Below are 18,801 nucleotides of genomic sequence, written 5' to 3' on the forward strand. Positions count from 1 at the left end.
ACGAATCACCAAGATTATGACCATGATGCCCTGTGTCAACTCTCTGACACCACCACATGTCCTCCTGAACCAAGACCGCACACATCAAATTCTCAACTTAGCCACTTACATCAAACTCCGTGGACCACATGAGGGTCTGTCTGAATCCTCTGCCAGTGTTCTCATCCCAAACAAGCCTTGTACTTCCAAGTTCTACATGCTTCCCAAGATACATAAGGCCAATGCACAACACTCCATTGTTTCCAGGTTCTTTCACAGAACCCATTTCAGCTTTGCTTGACCAGCATCTTCAACCTTTCGTACATTCCTTTGATTCTAATGTCCATGACACCGGCCACGTTCTTGAACGTCTTGCCACTCTTCCCAAATCCCTCCATGCAAATTATCTTCTGATTTCTATTGATGCCACTTCGCTTTACACGAACATCCCTCAAGCTGATGGACTTAGGGCCATTGAGTTTTTCTTGAACACACGGCAATCTGGTGCTTTGCTTCACAATTTCTTCAGTTTCAAGGTGTGATTATTCCACCAGATTCGCATCACCACTATGGGCATCAGGATGGCTCCATCTTACGCCAAGCTCCTTATGGAAAACTCGACAGATTTCCTTGCAACTCAAACTCTCCATTGAATATTGAATATTAGGTCGTGTTATGTACATTTAGTACGTATTAAAGAGATGTTAAGTACAGAACAAAAATGGCCAACCAGACACCAGTGGGATCCGAACCCACAACCTCCCGATGTTCTGTACTTAACATCTCTTCAATACGTACTAAATGTACATAACACGACCTAATAGGTTGAAAGTCGGTTTCGATCATACGATTATGTTCCTAATCCAGATATAGGCTACGATATCACGCGACAAATATTAGCTACACTTCACTGAACCACTCAACACAAAATGCATTTCTTCCTTCTGAATGGAATGCGAAATACATGCCCAAACAGGCTCACTCTGCTATTCAGCAATCTTGCTGTTAGCAGGCAAGCAAAACTGAACTTTCCTGAGGCTAACGGCTTACTCCCCAAAAGTGCAACTTATCCTTTTGAAGTTCATGAAAACCTTTTCCCGTCATCACATAACTGTGGCAACGGCTGCTATGCGAGCTGGTAATCCAGTTTCTGTTAGAAGGGATGAAAAATACAGTAACATTTTCAGGTCTAGGAAAAATGTGATCGTACTAAGCGGTAATAGTGAAAATTCGTGATGCGATAAGTGAGGTATTTTTATATAGATTTAATAGGTTGAGAATTGGCACTTTGTATTTACGATGTGGTAAGCGGGAAAACATGTTGATGAGGAGCACACTAACGAGATTTCACTGTGTATGCATATGTACTTGAGTAATATTGTGTTGTTTAAACTTGAGATAGTTTTGCCCATGATGGTGGGAATAGTGGAAATGGAGTGCAGATTTTCAATGTCTTAAGAATTGTAATGTGGGATATTTTAAAAACAAAATTATGGACTTCAAGCTGTTGTGAAGTATTTCACAGCTTTAATAACGATGTATGCTGAGTCTTCAGCTTGAAGGCTGATTAGATCTACAACAGCTCCACGTTGGCTGTCTCTGCCGTTGTTTTTAACTCTACATCTTTTACTTGCTTCCATATACGTACATCTTTGTTATGGAATTCCTGCCTTTGAACATTCTGTCTCCAGGCATCTGTGAATGAAATAAGTGCCTTCATTATCCTCCATTTGCAGCTAGCTCTGCAGCCTAGTTCTACACGTTTCCTTTTATTGATAATTTATTTCATTCTAATGTTTAGTCATAACATTACTTTCTATAAGTAGCACATATATAAAGCAGTTTCCAATTATATATAATATTATTAAACATTTCAATGAAATGTATTATCAGTATGAAAAAAGGCATGCAGATGAATCCAACAACTAATAATAAAATTTAAAAAGCCCATTCGAGATTATTTCCAAACAGATTTTGATTTTGTTCCCATGTAGGTTTTCCTCGCAAATGCTTTACATACAGTTGGATGCAAGAGTGATCTGACTCTAGCAACTCACGGGAAGAATTCATGATTGAAAACCTGAAATACAATACTGATCAGTATTATGGTATACCATGAACATTTTTGGTGTGATATATGTGGGGATTTTATGCAAAAGATTGTATTCCCGAAAAAACGTAAAATTTGCATTATGCTCTTGAGATAAGACAACTGGCATACTTACCTTGTTCATTGTCACTGCCTTCAATCTCCAAGCTATTCTCGCGTGCATCATTCTGGTCACCATCCCACACTGCATCATCCTGACTTCTGTCTAACGCATTTGCGATGCCAGTCTTCAAGAAACTCTTAACAATAAATATGTTGAGACCATAACCTATGCCCGCATAACCCAATCATACAAGAGTTCAACTGACAGCCTCTTTATTTTGCCTACTGGCATGAAATCATGCTCCTCTCCTGCTGTCATCTACGTACAATTTACGTATGTTGTCTTTGAAGGGCTTGTTGGCGGAAACATCTAAGGGCTGTAGACAATGTACGAGTCCACCAGGAATTGTAACGAGATCAGGTTTCATTTCCTGAACACATTTCTTTGTGTCTTCCACAGAGTGTCCCCAGAAACTGTCCCACTCTATCATTGCTGGGTGTTGAAGCAGTGCTCCTGGCCGTGCTCCCCACACCATACAGACCCAGTCCCGGACAAGAGCTGTATCCATCCATCCTTTCTCTTGAACCCATACATGAATGCCTTTGGGAAACTTCACTTTAGGCACTGTTTTCCCCTTCCGTCTGCGGTTATTGCTAGCTTGACTGTGCACCGCCGTTTTTCCACACCTAGTTGTACGTACAAGCATGCTAGATTCTCCCTTCTTGTTGATGGTGGTATTGCATGGCGTGTCGAAGTTTATCGGGGTTTGATCTGCAATGCCCATTTGAGATAAGAGGTCATTGTTTTTCTTCCTCATTGCTGTCACATGACGATGAAAATCTATGATTTTGTCGCTGAAATCACTTGGCATTCTCTGACAGAGGGATGTTCACCTTCGCAGACACAATCTCTTTTGTGTCATTAAGCTACGGATCCAACCCGGCTCACTTTCAGATCCGAACAGCTGATTCATCCTTTAATCGCTTGTCCGTGCGCTTTGAAATGTTGCATCTCGTGTGAGATACTAAAGCCATCATTTTGCAACTCTGTAACGTAATGAAGCAGCTAGTCTTCCAGCTCAGGAAACTTACCAGTTTTCGGCCCTCTGATTGCCTTGTGTGTTGAGTTAGTGGTTTCTAGCGCAGCTTTCTGTTTACGCCAGTAGCGAACATTAAACTTGGTCACGCTGAATTCTTGACCGGCACCTCTGTAACCATGTTCTTCAGCATATTTTATCACTTTGAATATAAACTCAGCCGTGTAACTCCCACGTTTCTCCATAACTTAAAGATCGACCTACACAAGAAAACTTAACTGATAAACAACAATGAAACGTGAAGACAGAATACTGGTACTTGTCTACAATACAACAGATGGATGATATCTAATACAGTGATCACTTGACTGTCTGGACAGGGAAACACTCCCAGTTCACAGGTAGTGAAAGCGTATTGACAAATACGGAAGAGTGAGAGGGAGGGCTGAGTGTGACTGACTAGGAATGCGGCCTTGGGGCGGGGGTTTGCGAGTTAGGTATTTTTGTTACAACAGCAAGCCTCGACCGTTCTGCAGGTAGAAAGAAATGCAGCTTCTTCTTGTACTGTCACGTACAAAGTACTGTAACAGCAGTTGGTACAGTCGCGATATTTAATGTAGGCACGTCCACGAAATACCCAAACTTTATTTCATGTATTCAAATGTTTAAAATGAGGTACACGATACATGCGGTGGCCGAGTTATATGCGAGCAAATATGGTAGTTTTCTATCAATATATTAAGCTAATTTAGTCGTATGTCACAAAGAATGCATCTAATAAAGTTAACTCTCAAGACTTACCTGGCAGGTTAAAGTCTCATCTGACCCTCGAAGTGGCTGATAATTTATGTGCTGTGAAACTAAGATTTATGCTGCCAATAAATTATCTTTTAAGCAGAGCAAGTTAAGTTTTACTTTACCTGTGGGTGGTAGAACCAACACATAGTGTAGAAGTTAGTGGAAGCCTTTATCTTCCACTCTTCTTCCAAGGGCCTGCAGAACAGGTATGGAGATGACTTTGCTTTAGGTTTTTGACACCTTCTTTAAGTTTGTGTATCATTGCAATGTCTCTTAGCAAATTTATACTTCATATATTTCTAAAGGAATTCCTTGCTTAAGTGAATATTATCTGAATTACATATAAATCTCCAGAAACACAGATGTTGTGATTTTATAATAAACAGTAATCAAGATACAGACAGAAGCAGGGAGTGAAGTATGAGAGATCATCCAGATATATGCTCCCTAGACTGGTAACCAATAGGACATAAAGAAATTCCTAATGAAAGTGGGAAGGATATCAGAGACAGATTACTGATAATTGTCGGGGTCTGAATGCCCATATGAGCACAGACTGTGATAGAGTAGAAGAACTAGATGTTTCCATCGTTTCCCATTTTCACACCAGGCAAATGCTGGGGCTGTACCTTAATTAAGGCCACGGCCACATTATTCAGACTCCTAGGCCTTTCTTATCCCATCGTTGCCATAAGACCTATCTGTGTCTGTGCAACCTAAAACCACTAGGGGAAAAAAAAAAAAAAAAAAAAAAAAACAAAACTGAATGGTCCTGTGGATACAGAAGTAGGAACAGAGATGAGAAATTACTGGACTTTTGCAAGAGAAATGAGACGATAGTTGGAAACACGTAGTTCAGGAAAAGTAACTCACTAAAAAACAATAGGATATGGCTGGGGAGAAAGTAAAGTCACTCACAGATTACTTTCTGTTAGAGAAAAGAAAAAAAATTTAAAAAAAGAAGAAAGAGCTGTTAGAAGTCACCGCAATGCCATGAGAGGCTTTTGATAGCGACCACATGGTAGTGGTTGTAGAGTTTGGCTCAGGGAAATGGTAGATATAAATGTGGTTGGAGAAAGAACAATTAGGTATGGAAATTTAAAGAGGAGAACAAACAGGCTCATTTGGAAAAGTTAAGACAAGATTCTAAAATCAGGAATGAGAGATGTGGAAGAAGTAGCTTGGCAATGAGAAGAAAGCAAGAGAAACACCCATGTTGGAATAAAGGACAAGACATGCAGTGAGAAAAATGTTTGAAGGAGTGGGATAAAGATAGTGTGAAGGGTGGTGGTAGTAGTAGTACCATCAAGCCAGAAGGACTTGTCAGAAGGTTGTGAAGAAAGAGAAACAAAAGGTGGACAAAGTTTGCAGGGAGCTTGAAGAGGAGTCAAGTCAGAACAAGCATCCGGAAGATAGTGGGTTTGAAACCCCACTATCAGCAGCCCTGAAGATGGGTTTCCGTGGTTTCCCATTTTCACACCAGGCAGATGCTGGGTCTGAACCTTAATTAAGACCACGGCTGCTTCCTTCCCACTCCTAGGCCTTTTCTCTCCCATCGTCACCGTAAGACCTATCTGTGTCAGTGCAACGTAAAGCAGATCGTGAAAAGAAATCGGGACAAGAAGAAACTGTATTGATTTCCAAAGAACAAACAATTGCTCTATGAAATGACAGTAAGTGTAATGGATGAACAAGGCAGTCTGATCACTGAAGCTCTTGCCATCAAGATGGAAAATGTACTTTCGAAACCTCCTGAATGTGGTGTCAACATGAAGGATATGAGGAATCTGTGACAGTGATCTCTGATCATGGTTTCTGAAACATGTGGAACACGGGACCGTTTTAACCAATACAAACCTGACCTGGGAATTTTTATAGCTGATGTGAAGATACATGTCCAGATATTGCTCAGGTTCACTTTGTGTAAGCTTCAATGGCTTATTAGAATCTTTTTGTACTGAATAGAATCTTGACTGATTGACAGTATGCTCAAGCAGATTACTATCATAAAAGTGTCTAAAATAATTTAATCATTGGCATCACTATCTACATTTCCTTGCCTGGCACTGTCAGAATATAGACAGGAGAATAAGAACATTCTAAAATTCCTTGTCTAATTACTTGTCGACTGCTGAAATATTAGTGTTGGTAAGATGAGATCGTCAATTTTGCTCACCTGAGACGCTTTCAGAAACAGTAGCTTGCTTGGCAATATATATATATTTTTTTAATGGCAAAGTAAAAGTTAACAATTTAACAATAACAATATTTTATTGATTCTCTATTTTTCAACATATCTAAATAATAGAATAAAATAATCTTTACTTAATACACCTTATTATATATCTTCAAGGAGTATAGTTTTGATAATTTCGACATGCGTGACGCCACCAGTGTACTGTTGTGACTTGGATGTTTGACTCTTCCATGGCATTCATTACTTATTTTCTTTGGATTTGTCTAATATAATGTGTTAATTACACCGTACAGAATACTTAAATTAATATTAAATGATCACCATATACATAATTAAATTGTTATAATATTCTAATAGTCCATATCTCACTGTTGAGATTTCCTGTTCATAATATTTACACTTCACATACATACAACTGTGTCAGACAAGGATCACTTCCAAGTCCGGAGCCATGTTTGAAGGACTGTCGTCCTCGCGCTTACATTCTTGCTATTTCAGTTATGAGTCTTTCTGATTTACACCATGGGAAAATGGCACAGTATAATAGAAACAAAAAGTTTAAACTTCACTACAGTACTAATATTATTAATGCAACTTAATTCATTGAACCATTGTAGTATATCTGTATAGTCTAACTTAAAAACTTAAGAATTAATATAGCCTGTTACACATTCAGATATCATTCACTCACATAGTTCTGTAGTTTGAGAAATAATTTCAGCAAGTAGATCTAAGGGTCTTCAAATTTGTAGATTTTCTAGTATTCACTGGAATGAGATTTCCAGAGTCTGGCACCTGACACTTGGAACAACCAGTTGAAAATACAGTAGGTTTTTTTGCTGGGAATGGCAATGGTATAGGAAGTAGAATGTGTATTACGGTCATGAAAGGAGGAAAGTGAGTTGAACAAAGATGAAAGATAGTGAGGTTGTGATTGATTCAACAGTCTATACACTAGAGTAGTAGTGTGTAGCTTACGTAGTTCGTCAAATTTTAACCAGCCTAGTCTTTCAAAATAGGGCATTACATGAGCAGAGTAATTTAATGAAAATATGAATCTTGTACATGAATTTATTGCTTTTTGTAGCTTACTGGTCTATTAAATAGTCACATCAATAAGTACATCATACAATAATTAAATAATGGGAGTATGAGTGTCTGAACCAATCTAGTTTTTAAATTTAGCGGGAGATAGGATCTTGATATTTGAGAGGATGAAGAGAAGCATGTACTTAAGTGCATAAACTTGTGTGTTCATTCCAATTTACATTTTCAGTCATAATAATACCAAGGTTTTTTCTCATGAGTATTGGAATCATCCATTAACTCATCACTGTCTTCACCAGCTGCTTTTGCAAGGAACTTTGTTTGCTTTCTTACAGCATAAAAAGTGAAGGTTGAATTCTGTAATGGTGGGCATTGAATAGTGTTAGCATCTTGTATTACAAATACATAGCACTTCAATTAAGGACTATTATTTCAACTGAAACTACACCCACCAATACGCTGATGATACCTGTTCTTACAGTCTTCAGTTGATAATATAAAGTATAACATTTGTTATAACCCACCTGCAAAGTTGCCTAATTTATATAAGCAACAATCGCATGCCTACACAAAGTAACTGTGAATGGGGTGTTTGGCAGTTCCATCTTCATAGTTACTACATGAGGCAGCACCGTGCGGCAACCAGCTCCACAGCATAGCTTGAAGCGTAGCAAAGACGTATACGTGGGCAGTCGAACAGGAAATATTTTGGGTATGCTATAGAATAATATTTTTGTTGACCCTGGCTATATTGGGTTAAAAAAATTCAATGGAATTGAAAAATGTCTAAATGTCAAAATAAATAAGAATGGTGCATTTAACGGTTAAATCAGTTGAACTCTTATGTTTGCCAGATTGTACAACAGCCAGGGGCTTTAGCAATTTTGATGTGTCCACATTGCAGCAGAGCTTGTGGTTTTAGAATTGATTTCTTCACTCATCTAAGAACCATAATCAGTTACGTTGATGCATTTGGAAGGTGACATAGTACTCACCAGAGAGTAAATTCCTGTTGTGACAACACACTCTTGTTGCTTTATTGCTTCAGTATTTGTTACTTCACTCTTGTAGCTATGTTGTATGAAAATATCTGTAGACGTGATTGATTTCTTTCGATTAGCAGTTGTAGTGAGCCTGTAATGAACCATAATATTGGTATTATATATTGATTTTCAATCATTTTGTAACATTTTTCCCCAGGAGATTATGAATACACACATGCTGAAAAAGTATATATGGCATCCCAGCAGAAGGATCGAGGTAATGAGTACTACCGAGCTGGAGACCACAAGCAAGCTATTGAACATTATAGTGCTGCTATAGTTCTTGACCCAACCCCAGCAGCTTATAACAACAGAGCTTTGGCCTGTAAGTATGGGACTTGGAAGATCACTGTTGATCTACTTTAAAAAAATAATAATATAATATCAGCAGTTTGTTCTGTTTTCACAGTAGGTGACTTCAGTTGCATTAAAAATGTCAAGCAAATGTCCCCTACGAAAATGAAGATGCATCTTTCTTTGCTCTTAAACAGGAAGTGTGTCTTAATATATACATGGTTCTCCTTTTTAATATCTTTTGGAATACTGTTTCCTTTTATAAAAAGGTATGCAAGGAGTAGGAAATCGTGTGTTGATCAGTTATTTTTAATTTATTTTGTGTATTTTTAATCCTTTTTAAGGTCTTCTCCCAGTTTCATTCTTCAGATCATATTCTATCAGTTAAGTAACAGTATAAATGATCAAAACATGGATTTTTTTGTGTTTAGCTAAGTGTAATTTAAATTAAAATACGAAGTGCAGAAGTGTATGGAACACTGATAATGTTACCCAGAATATTGGATGGTATATAGAGTGCCACAAATTCAACAACATTGACACAGAATACTGCAAAAATGTGTCGTAGGGTTGAAGCAAGTTCAAAGTGAAAGTTTGGTAATATCAGATAATGGTTGATGGAAACAAGCCTGTCTGATGGCCATGATCTTAGGCGTAGTGTCTATATGGTTTGACACCGTCGTAGACAAGATTGAGGTTCGTTGCTCGAAAACATCTTCGCCATCAGAATGTTGGTTGGCAGGGTAGGAGAAGTGGTGGTATCCAATTTCTTGCATGCCAAAAGCATGGATTCCATTCCAGGCCTCTCTGCAGGGTTCATGTGAAGTGAGGGCATACGATACTGGCGATTCGTCTGTCGGATAAGGATGGTAAGCCTTGAGCATACCCCTTGGTGCTATTCAACAAGAGTTGGCCATGTGTCAGTACTGGGCTTCACCCTCTCCCTTCTTCTTCAATCAATCAATCAATCAATACTGATCTGCATTTAGGGCAGTCGCCCAGGTGGCAGATTCCCTATCTGTTGCTTTCCTAGCCTTTTCCTAAATGATTTCAAGGAAATTGGAAATTTATTGAACATCTCCCTTGGTAAGTTATTCCAATCCCTAACTCCCCTTCCTATAAATGAATATTTGCCCCAGTTTGTCCTCTTGAATTCCAACTTTATCTTCATATTGTGATCTTTCCTACTTTTATAAACATCATTCAAACTTATTCGTCTACTAATATCATTCCACGCCATCTCTCCGCTGACAGCTCGGAACATACCACTTATTGAAATAATGACATTAAGTTATTTATTAGACCACCTAATCAATACAAAATCGTCTTGGATGATTCACATAAATTTGTTAGCTAATAGTGGTACATGTTTCGCCTTCCTTGAAGGCATCATCAGCCATAGTCTTAACCTTAAATTAAAAATAAGCGTCTAAATAACATGTAGTAATGAAATGAATTTTAAAATCTTGAAGAGATTTGAAGTAAAATAACATTAAAAATAACAATGATGGTTTGAAAATACAATGTGATGAGATATAATAGTGGAAGTATTAACAAAATTAACATTAGAAGGCTGCTAAAATAAGTACAATGGATAAAACAACAGATTGTTATACAACAAGTAGTAAGATTGCATAAAAGTAAAGTTGATAGTCTGGCGGTTATAATTAGACGATGGCGAAAAATCGTATATAATCAAAGTAAAGAAGAGAGAATAAAAGTCAAAGTTAGTCGAGAGATCCGAAGTTAATCATGATCTTGAAGATAAAAGACGAAAGTCAGATGCATATGGTGAAGTTGTAGAACACGTTGAGGATATGAAGTTGGTGAATAGAAGTTGAAGAACAGTTTCAAATAGGATCACTATGGACCATCTCAAAATTTGAAGTGATGTTCAAATGTTGTAAATTGTGAATTTGTAGATATTCTAGTTGAAAAAGCATATAAAAGTGGAATCTGTAAAAGGAAGTAAGAAACGTAGAGTTAATTGTGTGAAAAGATATTTGAAAAATATTGAAGTAGAATCGTGTGCACTTACCATTTGACGGTGACAAAGATAGCTTGTAACATTATGAGTTAGAAGTATTTGCAACAGTAGACTTCTTGCTACGTGTGTTATAACTGAAGTTTTGTGCTGGAGGGGGATCTGTTTGCGTTGACGTAACTATTGAAGGGGGGCTGCTATTGGTGGGAGGGAAGGAAAAGAGTGTATTACTGCGCGTGTTGTAACGGTGTAAGGCTATTGGAGGGAGCGATGTTACGGTGGGTGTGGCTATGGGTTTATTGGTTGTATTTGAATTAGAGGTACTAGCGGCGGGGGGAAGGGAGGAAGGTATATTAGCTGTAGGGGAGGTGGGAACTCTAATTGATGTGAGGTTGAAGATTTTTAAGAATTTGTTGGTGAGGGAAGTTGATTCTCGTAATAAAATAAGAATCTGTTCATACAAGGGGCTTTTTTTATCAATAGTGTCATTTAGATTTTTATCTTTATTAAAATGTTGGTCGAGGAAAATAAATAAGTTTTCATATTCTGTCATGAGTTTGCTTTTATCGACTCTTTTTAGGATATGGAGGTCTTGTTCTTTTGTGGTGAATTTATGCCCGGTGTCCCTCATATGGTTGGCCATTGCGGAGAATTTGTTGTGTCTTTGGGCATTGTAATGCTCGGCGTATCTGGTAGAGAAGCTGCGGCCAGTTTGGCCAACATAAGAAAAATTACATGTAGAGCATTTCAATCTGTATATTCCTGATCCAGAGTAACTATTGTCTGTGATGTTAATAGAGTTGTGATTGAAGAATAAATTACGATTAGTGTTTTTTGTTGTGTAGGCTATTTTTATTTCGTGCTTCATTAATGAATTGGTTATTGGGTAAATGCTATGGTTAGTGAACGTGAATTTAGCGTATTTCGGTTTGACGGGTTTCAATGGAGTTAAATTGGTAGCTAGTTTCAGTTTGGTTTTATTGATGATTTTATCAATCATACTCGTGTTAAATCCATTGAATTTAGCTATTTCGTTGATGAATAGTAATTCTTTCTTTAAATTAATAGAGGACATAGGGATCTTTAATGCTCTATATATTAAACTGTGATAAGTGGCTTTTTTATGTGAGTTGGGATGTAAAGAATCATTTTTTATGGTTGTTGGAGAAAAGGTGGGTTTTCTGTATATTTGGAAGTCGAATTTGTTCAATGCTCGTGTGATTTTGATATCTAAGAAGTTCAAAGAGTTATTGAACTCATCTTCTTTAGTGAATTTAATATTATTATCTAAGTTGTTGAGAAATGATAGTATGTTATTGCTGTTGTTGATTTGTTTATCAATGATAGCTATGGTATCATCAACATAGCGATGCCAAAGACAGAGTCCGTTGACGTTATTAATAATCTTACTATGTTTGAGATTATCTAAGTATATATCGGCTAGTATTCCAGATAACGGGTCTCCCATCGCTAGACCTTCTTGTTTGTAAATTTTCTTATTGAAGGTAAAATAGTTGTTGTCTAAAACGAAATTAAGTAATTTTAATCATTCATCAATTTCGATTTTACTCAATGTGCTATGTTTCAACAGATTGTTTTTTATGATGTTAATAGTATTGTTGATAGGGATATTAGTATACATGTTGGTGATGTCAAAAGAACATAAAACGTGGTTTGGTTGTAGACTGAACTTATTTAGGGAATTACAAAGTTCGATCAAGTTCTTTATGGGGTTGGAGTTGTGAAATTTGAAGTGTTTTTTTAGGAATTTGTGTAGGAATTGAGAGGTTTTATAGGTAGGACTATTGATACTATTAATTATAGGCCGAATGGGGACATCATTTTTATGAATTTTGGGCAGTGATCTGACTGTAGGTAATTTTAGGTTCATTATAGTTAATTTCTGATAATCTTGATCATTTAAAATGAAGTTAGAATTTTTAAGAAGGTTCTTTAAGTTACGCTGTATTTTGTTTGTTGGATCTTTGTTAATTAAGGTATAGGTATTGTCTGAAAAAAAGGTTTCAGTTTTATTGATGTAATCTTGTTTGTTCATTATTACTATGGTGTTGCCCTTATCTGCTTTTGTAATTACTACATTCTTGTTATGGATTTTGGATTTCAGGTTTAGAATTTGTTTCGAGACGTTGTAGTTATTATTAGATGTTATCTCATTAATCAAAGTTGGGAGTTTCTTTTTTACTTCATATCGTACGTCATTCTGTTTATCAATTGGGATTTGTTTATCGATATTAGTTTCGGTTTCAGCGATGCTAGTGATGATGTCTCCTGCCTTTTTGTGATTAGGCCAATTATGTTTGATGCCTTTATCTAATAGATTTAATTCTTGGTTAGAGAAGGTTGCGTTAGATAGGTTGATTGTAATGGGAATGTTAGTCAAATGGGAAGGGGACACTTTGTTGTTTGTATTTTGGTCAGGAGTTTTACATTTTTCAATATTTTTCAAATATCTTTTCACACAATTAACTCTACGTGTCTTGCTTCCTTTTACAGATTCCACTTTTATATGCTTTTTCAACTAGAATATCTACAAACTCACAATTTACAACATTTGAACATCACTTCAAATTTTGAGATGGTCCATAGTGATCCTATTTGAAACTGTTCTTCAACTTCTATTCACCAACTTCATATCCTCAACGTGTTCTACAACTTCACCATATGCATCTGCTTTCGTCTTTTATCTTCAAGATCATGATTAACTTTGGATCTCTTGACTAACTTTGACTTTTATTCTCTCTTCTTTACTTTGATTATATACGATTTTTCGCCATCGTCTAATTATAACCGCCAGACTATCAACTTTACTTTTATGCAATCTTACTACTTGTTGTATAACAATCTGTTGTTTTATCCATTGTACTTATTTTAGCAGCCTTCTAATGTTAATTTTGTTAATACTTCCACTATTATATCTCATCACATTGTATTTTCAAACCATCATTGTTATTTTTAATGTTATTTTACTTCAAATCTCTTCAAGATTTTAAAATTCATTTCATTACTACATGTTATTTAGACGCTTATTTTTAATTTAAGGTTAAGACTATGGCTGATGATGCCTTCAGGGAAGGCGAAACATGTACCACTATTAGCTAACAAATTTATGTGAATCATCCAAGACGATTTTGTATTGATTAGGTGGTCTAATAAATAACTTAATGTTATTATTTCAATCAAATATCATCAATACGGACCAAAAATGATATTTATTACATGTAACGTACCACTTAGTCGAGCAGCTCTTCTTCTTTCTCTCAATTCTTCCCAACCCAAAGATTGCAACATTTTTGTAACGCTACTCTTTTGTCGGAAATCACCCAGAACAAATCGAGCTGCTTTTCTTTGGATTTTTTGCATTTCTTGAATCAGGTAATCCTGGTGAGGGTCCCATACACTGGAACCATACTCTAGTTGGGGTCTTACCAGAGACTTATATGCCCTCTCCTTTACATCCTTACTACAACCCCTAAACACCCTCATAACCATGTGCAAAGATCTGTACCCTTTATTTACAATCCCATTTATGTGATTACCCCAATGAAGATCTTTCGTAATATTAACACCTAGATACTTACATTGATCCCCAAAAGGAACTTTCACCCCATCAACGCAGTAATTAAAACTGAGAGGACTTTTTCTATTTGTGAAATTCACAACCTGACTTTTAGCCCCGTTTATCAACATACCATTGCCTGCTGTCCATCTCACAACATTTTCGAGGTCACGTTGCAGTTGCTCACAATCTTGTAACTTATTTATCACTCTATAGAGAATAACATCATCCGCAAAAAGCCTTACCTCCGATTCCACTCCTTTACTCATATCAGTTATATATATATAAGAAAACATAAAGGTCCGATAATACTGCCTTGAGGAATTCCCCTCTTAATTATTACAGTGTCAGATAAAGCTTCACCTACTCTAATTCTCTGAGATCTATTTTCTAGAAATATAGCTACCCATTCAGTCTCTTTTGTCTAGTCCAATTGCACTCATTTTTGCAAGTAGTCTCCCATGATCCACCCTATCAAATGCTTTAGACAGGTCAATCGCGATACAGTCCATTTGACCTCCAGAATCCAAGGTATCTGCTATATCTTGCTGGAATCCTACAAGTTGAGCTTCAGTGTAATAACCTTTCCTAAAACCGAATTGCCTTCTATCGAACCAGTTATTAATTTCACAAACGTCTAATATAATCAGAAAGAATGCCTTCCCAAAGCTTACATACAATGCATGTCAAACTTACTGGCCTGTAATTTTCAGCTTTATGTCTATCACCCTTTCCTTTATACACAGGGGCTACAATAGCAACTCTCCATTCATCTGGTATAGCTCCTCCGACCAAACAATTATCAAATAAGTACTTCAGATATGGTACTATATCCCAACCCATTGTCTTTAGTATATCCCCAGAAATCTGATCAATTCCAGCCGCTTTTCTAGTTTTCAACTTTTGTATCTTATAGTAAATGTCATTGTTATCATATGTAAATTTTATTACTTCTTTGGCCTTAGTCTCCACCTTTATCTGGACATTATCCTTGTAACCAACAATCTTTACATACTGCTGACTGAATACTTCTGCCTTTTGAAGATCCTCACATACACACTCCCCTTGTTCATTAATTATTCCTGGAATGTCCTTCTTGGAACCTGTTTCTGCCTTAAAATACCTATACATACCCTTCCATTTTTCACTCAAATTCGTATGACTGCCAGTTATGCTTGCCATCATGTTATCCTTAGCTGCCTTCTTTGCTAGATTCAATTTTCTAGTAAGTTCCTTCAATTTCTCTTTACTTCCACAGCCATTTCTAACTCTATTTCTTTCCAGTCTGCACCTCCTTCTTAGTCTCTTTATTTCTCTATTATAATAAGGTGGATCTTTACCATTCCTTACCACCCTTAATGGTACAAACCTGTTTTCGCATTCCTCAACAATTTCTTTAAACCCATCCCAGAGTTTGTTTACATTTTTATTTACCGTTTTCCACCGATCATAGTTACTTTTTAGAAACTGCCTCATGCCTGCTTTATCAGCCATATGGTACTGCCTAACAGTCCTACTTTTAAGACCTTCCTTTCTATCACATTTATTTTGAACTACGACAAAAACAGCTTCATGATCACTAATACCATCTATTACTTCAGTTTCCCTATAGAGCTCATCTGGTTTTATCAGCACCACATCCAGGATATTTTTCCTTCTGGTTGGTTCCATCACTTTCTGAATCAGCTGTCCTTCCCATATTAACTTATTTACCATTTGTTGGCCATGCTTCCTGTCCTTCGCATTTCCTTCCCAATTGACATCTGGCAAATTCAGATCTCCCGCTACAATCACATTTCTTTCCATGTCGTTTCCCACATAGCCGTCTATCCTATCAAATAATTCCGAATCCGCGTCAGTGCTACCCTTTCCCGATCTGTACACTCCAAATATATCAAGTTGCCTATTATCTTTAGAAATGAGCCTTACACCTAGAATTTCATGTGTCTCATCTTTAACTTTTTCGTAGCTTACAGATTCTTCTTTCACCAGAATGAACACTCCCCCTCCCACCCTTCCTATCCTATCTCTACGATACACACTCCAGTGCCGTGAGAAAATTTCTGCATCCATTATATCATTTCTCAGCCATGATTCAACTCCTATTACAATATCTGGTAAATATATATCTAATAAATTACTTAATTCTATTCCTTTCCTTACAATACTTCTACAGTTCAACACTAACAATTTTATGTCATCCCTACTTGATTTCTAGTTCCCTGTTCCCTTATCACCGCTTCCTAGGCCATCCCGTTTCCCTGAATGTACCTCCCTATTACCCTTCCAAACAAATTTCTTAACTTATACGTACCGCTGCGGTTTAAATGAAGGCCATCTGAGCGCAGATCCCTATCTCCTACCCGCCCATTAGGATCTAGAAATTTCACTCCCAGTTTCCCACATACCCACTCCATAGTCTCATTTAAATCCCCAATCACCCTCCAGTCAGTATCCCTTCTACACAGTATTCCACTGATAACAATCTCCGCTTTCTTAAACTTCACCCGTGCTGCATTTACCAGATCCCACACATCTCCAACTATGTTGGTACTTATATCAGCTTGCCTTACGTTGTTGGTACCAACGTGAAACACTACCACCTTCTCCTTCCCCTCCTCCCTTCTTTTATGACCATATAGGATCACTTTAGTCAGTCCATCGTTCAGGTCTCTTTTAAGGGATTGTTTGGGCTTTGTGGTCCTCCCAGTACTTCTTCAGACACTCTGATCTTCGTGCCCTTTCCTCTGTTGAAAATATGAGCATTGTTGGTTTGTGTCGTGTAAGGGTTTTGTATTCAATTTTGTCTTATTTGTGGTGTCTTCTGTCGTAAGGCCTATTACCTTCAGATCCTCTTTTATTTCTCTGATCCATTTACATCCTGTTGTGGTATTTTTTGAGATGAGATTGTGTTGTACTAGTTGTTTCAGAAGTCTCGAATCCTGCATCTTCATGATATGTCCAAAGAATCCCAGTCTCCTCTTACGCATATTTTGAGGCCAATTTCATTTGCAATGTTTTGAAGTTCTGATATCTGGGTTTTTGCATCTTTTATGTCCACTGCTAGTAATGCTACATTGTCGGCGAAGCCTAGGCAATTTGTATGCAACTTTGTTAGGTATTATCTGCCACTGTCCATCTTTCTGGCTTTTTTTTTTTTAATGCAGGTTTTTCTAATCCTCCTTTCAATTTTCTGAAGTCTGTCAGTCTTGGATTGTTTATTCAGGTGAGTGTTTTTGCTGCATATGTAGCTTCCGGTTTTATAACTGGTTGTAATGTTTTATTTTTACATTTATTGATAAACATTTCTTTTTTGTAGATGTCCCATGTTAATTTTTGTGCTTTAGCTAATCTATTTGTTCTTGTTTGGATTGGGATTTTTTCATTTAGGTTATGTGTTATTACTTCTTCAAGATATTTAAATTGAGTTACTATTTTGATTTTATAACCATGTATGGTAACTTCTTTTAGTTGTTGGTTTTAGGGGCATAATTTCGTTTTTTCAAGCGATATTTTGAGGCCAATTTCATTTGCAATGTTTTGAAGTTCTGATATCTGGGTTTTTGCATCTTTTATGTCCACTGCTAGTAATGCTACATTGTCGGCGAAGCCTAGGCAATTTGTTTTGATCTTTCGGCCAATTTTTATTCATCTTCTTCCATATATGTCATTTAATTTCATTAACTCCTCTGATGCGGTTAACATCAGGATGGCATCCGGTTGTAAAAACGATCTGCGAAGATTCGTCTTGCTGCATACCCAACCATATAGATCAACGGGATGAGGTTAGACACACGTGATGGTTGATGGAAACAGAAAACCAGTAAATCTGCAGATCCAATGTGATTAACAATTGAGAAATTAAGTTTAAAGGCTGAGAACAGCAGTAATGAGAACTATAGCTGATAGTGAAAGGACACTTAAATTCATATACAGGAGGCCCGTCAAAGTTGCAGCACACCGAGGACTATTGACACGTATGATACCGAACAATTGAATTACACAATCAATATTTCACCATATTACCTACATAAGTGACAAGCAGGTATGCTGTGGAGGGATCAGGAACAATTGTAGACCATTCTTGCATAGCCTATGGGTTTGTATTCATGACGTCATGCATCCATCTGCTGCAATAACAACACTAACCACTTTCCATAGTTTACTTCTGAGAAAGATTCTCTTTCTAAGTGTGACCTCGAAAAATATTCTGAAATCCTTGTTAGACTGCAGGGTCAGTTCTGATCAAGATTCCAGGAATTATGCATTTCGGTTTGACATATTTGTAACTCCATACTCAGTAAATGTTAATTCCCATTTGCAGTAGAAATTATTGATCGCCAGTATGACATGGATAAAAAATAATTTTTTTAAACAAAACAAACTAAGGTCAAAATGAGAGCCCTGTGTATAGCCTGTTGTTAGAAGAATGAGAACTGGCTTGCTAGAGCTAAGCGTACTGGGCGAGTTGGCCGTGTGGTTAGGGGCGCACGGCTGTAGCTTCCATCTGGGAGATAGTGGGTTCGAGCCCCACTGTTGGCAGCCTTGAAGATGGTTTTCCGTAGTTTCCCATTTTCACATCGGGCAAATGCTGGGGCTGTACCTTAATTAAAACCACGGCTGATTCCTTCCCGCTCCTAGGCCTATCCCATCATCGCCATAAGTGTATGCAGGAAGAAGTTATATATACTCG

The 18,801-nt window shown here is 37.2% G+C and overlaps 1 protein-coding gene across 2 annotated transcripts in view; it reads left to right on the forward strand.

Moving 5' to 3' along the window:
- Spag1 (Spag1 axonemal dynein assembly factor) overlaps positions 1-18,801 on the forward strand; it is a 182,680-nt gene that overhangs the window by 40,365 nt on the left and 123,514 nt on the right. Inside the window, exon 5 of one of the 2 annotated variants that reach the window (XM_067152205.2) lies at positions 8,411-8,578. The exons of the other annotated variant lie outside the window; for it this stretch is intronic. Within the exon in view, the coding sequence (XP_067008306.2) occupies positions 8,411-8,578 (168 nt within the window). The remainder of the gene's footprint in view (positions 1-8,410; positions 8,579-18,801) is intronic. 2 annotated transcript variants of the gene reach the window in all.

This window comes from Anabrus simplex, chromosome 1, assembly GCF_040414725.1.
Source record: "Anabrus simplex isolate iqAnaSimp1 chromosome 1, ASM4041472v1, whole genome shotgun sequence".
Taxonomy (NCBI): Eukaryota; Metazoa; Arthropoda; class Insecta; order Orthoptera; family Tettigoniidae; genus Anabrus; species Anabrus simplex.